We start from the raw sequence: 7,718 nt of genomic DNA, 5'->3' as shown, positions 1-7,718 counted from the left end.
TGTTGTGATTCCCAAGAAATAGCGCTCAATAGCTCTCTCCTCCCCCGTGTCCTCCGGCTAGGGCAGACGGAGGTGTTTTGCCACGTTTCCATCCACAGTTTTTATAAGAATAAAGTCATTATATAAAAAAATTCATGACAGCTGTGAAGGAAACAGGAAGTGTGTGGTCCACCCACTACGACTTGGAAAACCACAAAATGTATTAGGCTACAGATTAGGTAAATTATGATGAACTTCACAGGGTGGTGAAAGTGCACGGGGATAAGCTTGATGCTGCTTTCCAATAAACAGCAAGGGTCTTATTCTGATGACATGATGATCGATGCTTGACTGCCATTTGACAAATAAAACATGTTTTTTATTTATCCATAATAATCTTATGTAGACTAGACAACCCGCATAGCCTACCACACTGTATCTGCGAGCTGTTGGCTAGAGCAGGGTTTCCCAAACTTGGTCCTGGGGCCCCCCCTGGGTGCACGTTTTGTTTTTTGCCCTAGCACTACACAGCTGATTCAAATAACCAACTCATCAAGCTTTTCGGACCGAGTTTGGGAAACCCTGGGTTAGAGCGCAGGTGCCAAGACCAGAGTAGGCACATTTGCTGTTTAACACAACCATTTTTGTTACATAACTATCGGTAGAGTTGAAAATGCTATGGAAACACATGGAACTTAAGTTATGTCCCGAATAAAAATCTAAAGCGAAAAAGTACAATTTGTGTACACTACATAATCACGGACTGATTTTTATCCTCAACAAGTCCATTTGGTGGAAACATGCCACTGGTGGGAAAAATTACATATTTTCTTTATGCGGATTCTAGAATATTCACATGAAACTCTGTCGTCAATTGGATGGAAACCTAGCTACAGAAATCACTAGCCACTGTTTTGCCATTTCCTGATATTTTTGAGACAATCAACACAAAATGTATATCCAGCAGTGCAACATGGACCTAATGTTGTGTCAAATATTGCTATCCATCTGTGGTTGTGTGGTCCAATTATATTGGGTGAATTGACTGGGACACTTTTTGCCCCTCATAATCATAGTCATTTTGACCAAGAGAGACGTTAATCAGTCCCTGTGGCATTTAGAGCAGAACACAAATTTATGGCTGAGGGCAGCGACCAGAGGCTATATTGGCAGATGTTATGTGTATTGACTAACTATGAGCAAATACAAGTTGGTCTTGATACTACACAGCCTATATTATATTCCAGTAACACCTTCAACCTGGCATCTATGAATGCTACCCTTGAGCCAAACACTCTTTCAAGTCCCTATGTCCAAAAACATGGACATGATGGACAACTTACTTTTAAACAGTTTAATACATTTCGTTTGAACAAGATGGGAAAACACAATTATTACAACAAGTGAAAGATGGATAAGCAGAATGACCACAGTTAAAGAGCTGACTATTCATTTTGGCACTTCCTCTTCCTGTGGCACAAATCATCCTGGCTCAGCCAAAGAGGAAGGATATTTCTGCAATGCATATGCTTTAAAATCTCCATAGGGGTGGGTACACTCCTTTACATAATCACGTTTGAATTAACCTTTCCCCTATTAGGATGTTCTTAATGTATTTGTGCACATCAAAACTAGTTATGTTTGTCCATGATCAAATACATACAATGCAGAGCTAGTGTGCAAAGTTTAAGATGGCATTAAATGAGTCAATCCATTGTACATTGTGGGAGATGCTGTGGTATTATCATCACCATCCAGTAGCCAAATACACACAGTGTGAAGTGTCTTTTGTGGTCCCACAGACCAAATACAAAATCATAAAAATACATAGCTAGTTAAAAAACAAGAAGGTCAAACATGGAAATGGTCACAAATGTAGTTGTCAATCCTCAGCCAAACTGCAGCAACCAGTCCAGCATACCATCTTGGTTTAGGTCAATGTCTCTCCTTTTGTGACCTAAACAGAGAAAGAGGTTTAGAGAACACATTATGATGACATCCAGTAACGTACAGGGAAATCAAACTGGAAACATTTCATTTATTTACAATATAGAATTAGAGTGGCAATTCTGACACTTACCCTTGCTTCAATGTACTCAATTCTCCGCTCTAACGCTGTCAGCTTTTCGTTCAGGGTGGCCAAACGAGACCGGCAGGACATATCTAAAGCAAAGGAAATATAAGGTCCACATATTTTCATTTCTGATCACATCAATGTCACTCATAAGTAAATATGGTTAATTGACTTTGAATCAAATCGCATCAATATCACAGGTTATGAAGATAATGCACATGTTCATAATCTCCCAAGTGTAGGCTAACTATTGCACTGTAGTTCAATAATGCAATCAATTTGTCTCAATTTACAGTATGCATGGGTCAGGTAGGTTCCAAAGTACATAGAGGCTAGCTACGCCCTGCCCCAGTATCTGTGCGTTAGAGATGTTGACGGTGAGTATGACGTGTCTCCTCTCTAATGCCCAGGAAGCTCCAACACAAAGCTCTGCAAGTGTTATAATCAGGGGTGTAGTGCTGCCAGAGCGCGGAGCAGCGGCGCTCCCTCACCTTTTTCAATTTGAGAATACAGAGCTGGTAGAACTATTTCTGGAAAATGTATTCTGATAAATGCTAAATAAATTATATTTAATTACCACAAATTATACGAAAATGATAGATTGACAAACCAAACATATGTATAGAAACACTGGTGGTGGCGAGAATGATGAACTGTAGGCTACATGTGTGCACTACGGATTGACCACTTTGGCCAATAAGAAAGTTAAAAAAATTAATCCTAATTCACTGTGTCTGCCTTTACGTTCATAAAACTCCACGGAACCTCTCTTGCGCAGTGGAACCCAGAACGATATGTGACCATTTGGTTACAGTGACACCGTTCTGCCGAGGACACCCACACCAGAGTGGCCACCACAAAGCCCAAGGAGCCTGACCCTCTCTGGAAGTTGCTGTCGCAACCCCTATTACTAGCCTGTTCAACCTCTCTTTCGTAACGTCTGAGATCCCCAGAGATTGGAAAGCTGCCGTGGTCATCCCCCTCTTCAAAGGGGGTGACACTCTAGATCCAAACTGTTACAGACCCATATCCATCCTGCCCTGCCTTTCAAAAGTTTTTGAAAGCCAAGTCAACAAACAGATCACCGACCATTTCGAATCCCACCGTACCTTCTCCGCTATGCAATCCGGTTTCCGAGCTGGTCATGGGTGCACTTCAGCCACGCTCAAGGTCCTAAACGATATTATAACCGCGATCGATAATAGACAGTACTGTGCAGCCGTTTTCATTGACCTGGCCAAGGCTTTCGACTCTGTCAACCACCGCATTCTTATTGGCAGACTAAATAGCCTAGGTTTTTGTAGTTGTCCACATACTCTAGGTCAGACCCGTCGAGAGTAGTGATTCTAGTCGGGTGGGCGGGTGCAAGCAGCGTTCGGTTGAAGAGCATGCATTTAGTTTTACTAGTGTTTAAGAGCAGTTGGAGGCTACTGAAGGAGTGTTGTATGGAATTGAAGCTCGTTTGGAGGTTTGTTAACACAGTGGCCAATGAAGGGCCAGATGTATACAAAATGGTGTCGTCTGCGTAGAGGTGGATCTGAGAGTCACCAGCAGCAAGAGCGACGTCATTGATATACACAGAGAAAAGAGTCGGCCCAAGAATTGAACCCTGTGGCACCCCCATAGAGACTGCCATAGGTCCAGACAACAGGCCCTCCGATTTGACACATTGAACTCTATCTGAGAAGTAGTTGGTGAACCAGGCGAGGCAGTCATTTGAGTGTCTGGTTAGACTGTAAACTCTCCTTCCAGACTCACATTAAGAATCTCCAATCCAAAGTTAAATCTAGAATCGGTTTCCTATTTCGCAACAAAGCCTCCTTCACTCATGCTGCCAAACATGCCCTCGTAAAACTGACTATCATACCGATCCTTGACTTCGGCGATGTCATTTACAAAATAGCCTCCAACACTCTACTCAGCAAATTGGATGTTGTCTATCACAGTGCCATCCGTTTTGTCTCCAAAGCCCCATATAATACCCACCACTGTGACCTGTACGCTCTTGTTGGCTGGTCCTCACTACATATTCGTCGCCAAACCCACTGGCTCCAGGCCATCTATAAATCACTGCTAGGCAAATCCCCGCCTTATCTTAGCTCATTGGTCACCATAGCAACACCCACCCGTAGTCTGCGCTCCAGCGGGTATATCTCACTGGTCATCCCCAAAGCCAACACCTCCTTTGGCCGCAATTCCTTCCAGTTCTCTGCTGCCAATGACTGGAACAAATTGCAAAAATCTCTGAAGCTGGAGACACTTATCTCCCTCACTAACTTTAAGCATCAGTTGTCAGAGCACCTTACCGATCACTGCACCTGTACACAGCCCATCTGAAATTAGCCCGCCCAACTACCTCATCCCTATATTGTTATTTATTTTGCTCATTTGTACCCCAGTATCTCTATTTGCACATCATCTCTTGCACATCTATCATTCCAGTGTTAATACTAATTGTAATTATTTTGCACTATAGCCTATTTTATTGCCTTACCTCCATAACTTGCTAAATTTGCACACTGTATATTATATGTATTTCTGTTGTATTTTTGACTTTGTTTTGTTTTACCCCATATGTAACTCTGTGTTGTTGTTTTTATCGCACTGCTTTGCTTTATCTTTGCCAGGTCGCATTTGTAAATGAGAACTTGTTCTCAACTGGTTTACCTGGTTAAATAAAGGTGAAATTAAAAAAATAAAAAAAAGCAGTTGGGATATTTAGCCTATTGGCTGAGATGCAGGGCCTGTTCTAGCTTGGTATGTCAGGGTGGGAAATGTGAATTGGGCCATGTTGGAGGTAATAATGCAATTAGTTTATAGTTTATTGAGATGCATGAATACACTACACCAAAAGCTAGTTTTTATGGCAGTTTCTTCTTCTACGTAGTAATGATTTATGTTCACAACTTGGTCAATAGATTTGATGATTTGACTACGCAAATAAATTACGAATTGATAGTTCACCTCTCTGTATATTGTAAACGTGTTCAAGCTAATCAAATCAAAGTTAATTTATGATACAGAAGTGTAAGCTGCACAATACAATGAAATGCCTACTCGCAACTAAAGCCCTCTCCTCGAAAACAGTGCAATGCCATTTGTACTTGTATTTAAATTAGGCTATAGCCTAAAAATAACTATACCACATAGTTGTAGGCCTATTAGGCTACACTGCAACAACACAAAATCCTGAACTGGCCGAATGGCAGAGCTATGATTCAGCTATCCTTCAGCACCACAAGTCTCCCGAGTGGCGCAGTGGTCTAAGGCACAGCATCGCAGTCCTAGCTGTGCCACTAGAGATCCTGGTTCGAATCGGGAGACCCATGGGGCGGCGCACAATTGGCTAGGGTAGGGGAGGGAATGGCCGGCAGGGGATGTAGCTCAGTAGCTCAGTTTGTAGAGCATGGCGTTTGCAACGCCAGGGTTGTGGGTTCGATTCCCACGGGGGGTATAAAAATAATGTATGCACTAACTGTAAGTCGCTCTGGATAAGAGCGTCTGCTAAATGACTTAAATGTAAACAAGTTGGTTCAACTTCTTTAACATCATTGCTCGATCCTGGCGCTCCAATCATTTAAAATAACACTCAAGATATGTTGCCTACGCCTAATAGTCATACTCATCACTTATTATTACAACTAGAAGAAGACTATCACTTCTCACAATTGTGTTAAGTTAGATCAAAGCTGAATCAATGTCTCGCAAGATCACATAATCATTCATTAATATTTTCCATAACCGAATATAATAGCATAGCATAGTAGGCCTATAACGTTACACCAACAAACAAACAAAAAACTTATAGTGAGATTTTAGGATGGTTAGCTGAAGCTGAATAGTCACGTTCTCTCATGCGCCAAAACGCAACCGAGTGTACCACTGGGCAGGATATATGCTTTGATTGAAACAAAATAAAAGAAAATGTAATAGTTAACACCAACTGTGCTAATTCGCTCACGAAACAGTAGTTCAAAAAGATCGAAATACATAGGCTATTCCCATTAAAATGATTGAGCTCAATCAAATGATTGGCATGCAGATGCAGTTTCACCGGTAAAATTGAAAGAACGATATATCACAATTGACAGCGATGATGGCTATTTTGAAATTAACTTGATGTTTGAGTGTATTAAATGTGTGGGCATAAGCAGACGTTGCAATGTGATTCATATTCTATAACCGGGCTCTCCAACCCTGTTCCTGGAGAGGTACCATCCAGCAGGTTTTCATTCTAACCCTAATCTAGCTCACATTATTCTAATAATTAGCAGGTTTATAAAATGCTTCAGGTTTGTTACAAGTAGCTCTCCAGGAACCGACCTGTGCGGTTGATTGTAAATGTTTATTTAAAGCTTTTTTGGAAGTACATACCGGCCTTGACGGGAGTAAATGGAGATAGTTGCTAAGTGAAACTCATATTTGGTGAGAAACGAACGTATTTTGACGTTAACGCTTGCTGAGCTTCCTGGGCGTAGAAGAGACGTCGTAATCATCGTCGAAATCGCAGATACTGGGGCAGCTACACCCCTCCCTTAATGCAAGTTCACACTCGTTGCAAGCTGGAGCTAGCTATCCATTTTAGAACCCACAGATACAAAATCAGTGTTGGCCCACTTCATCCTATGTTAAAGTCCAGTCCATGGCACTGTAGTCATGGTAAAATCTCATCGCAAAATTAGCTAGCACGAGTATTAGCTAGCAAGCTCAGTGAAGCAGTTTCATCGATTGCTCGATAAATTATAAACGTTGCAGCAAGTCGCAACAACATTGCAAGTATAATTCTTAACACGTGTTATACGTAAGAGTCGTTTTGCAGGTATATTATTGCTGTCTTGGATGGAAACCAACTAACGTGCTAGCTAGCGTTAGCCAAGAAGAAGACCGGCAGGGCTTGAAGTAGGTTAGGCCTTAACATTGACAGCCTTTTTGTTGCGGTTACCAAGTCATCTATCTAGTTACTGAGTACTTACCGAAGGAATTTAGAAAATCTGCTATTTTCTTGATACTGCTCGTGATAACCTCAATGTATTCTCGATTTGCCCAGTCTTGGTGGATCTCCCTCTGCACAGGATCTTCTTGACCGGCCATTTTCTGTTTTGAGGAAGCTGTGTTAGCGCTAGCTACCAGCAGGTGGCGACAGTTCCCTGAAACGTGAACTCCGTCTTTGGTGGGGTTTATCAGCATCCAACCTTATGGTGCATTACCGCCATCTACTGTGCTGGAGGTTGGGCCAGAGACAGAGAAACTAAATCCTACCTGCCAGCCCTGTTTCTCTTAAAAGATAACAAAATATTTGAGACTGTATCTAGTGACGTTCTACTCAATATACTATTTAAACAAATGTATCCCCTTCTCCCATATCTAAGCCTATCTTTCCCTATTACTGCCCACTCTATCAATACATGCTCCATGTTTCCTGGCAATAAATCACACTTTCCTATTGGATGCTTTCCTATCACATTTAAAGTCTTATTTAACCATTTGTGTACCACCCTTACTATTGTAAAAATAGCCTCCTCTCTTCTGTCCCTTCCTGCCATCCTCCCCTCCTTGACTTTCCTCTGTACTTGAAATAAATGCCTGCCCTTAGTATCTCTATTCCACTGCTCGTGCCATCTCTGCACCATCACTGTATATATATCAGTCTTTTTGCCTTTGCCTT

General features: G+C 41.8%; 1 protein-coding gene across 1 annotated transcript; it reads right to left on the bottom strand.

Moving 5' to 3' along the window:
* Window positions 1-1,318: 1,318 nt before the first annotated feature.
* On the bottom strand, window positions 1,319-7,179 carry LOC121578519 (probable protein BRICK1). The gene is made up of 3 exons (XM_041892886.2): window positions 7,027-7,179; window positions 2,060-2,142; window positions 1,319-1,936 (listed from the first exon to the last, which is right to left on the bottom strand). The coding sequence occupies exons 1-3, from the start codon at window positions 7,142-7,144 to the stop codon at window positions 1,910-1,912; spliced, it is 228 nt and encodes a 75-aa protein (XP_041748820.1). The 5' UTR covers window positions 7,145-7,179; the 3' UTR covers window positions 1,319-1,909.
* Window positions 7,180-7,718: the final 539 nt, after the last annotated feature.

The sequence above is a fragment of the Coregonus clupeaformis genome, chromosome 12 (genome assembly GCF_020615455.1).
Source record: "Coregonus clupeaformis isolate EN_2021a chromosome 12, ASM2061545v1, whole genome shotgun sequence".
NCBI lineage: Eukaryota > Metazoa > Chordata > Actinopteri > Salmoniformes > Salmonidae > Coregonus > Coregonus clupeaformis.
The sequence above is the reverse complement of the archived record's forward strand: the minus strand, read 5'-3'. Positions and strand labels throughout refer to the sequence as shown.

Excerpts from the sequence above, each read along its gene's own strand:
- LOC121578519 (XM_041892886.2), bottom strand. The coding sequence starts at position 7,144 with ATGGCCGGTCAAGAAGATCCTGTGCAGAGGGAGATCCACCAAGACTGG. Across the intron at positions 2,143-7,026 it reads AGATTTTCTAAATTCCTTCG|ATATGTCCTGCCGGTCTCGT; the intron begins GTAAGTACTCAG and ends CCTTTGCTTTAG. Across the intron at positions 1,937-2,059 it reads TTGAGTACATTGAAGCAAGG|GTCACAAAAGGAGAGACATT; the intron begins GTAAGTGTCAGA and ends TTCTCTGTTTAG.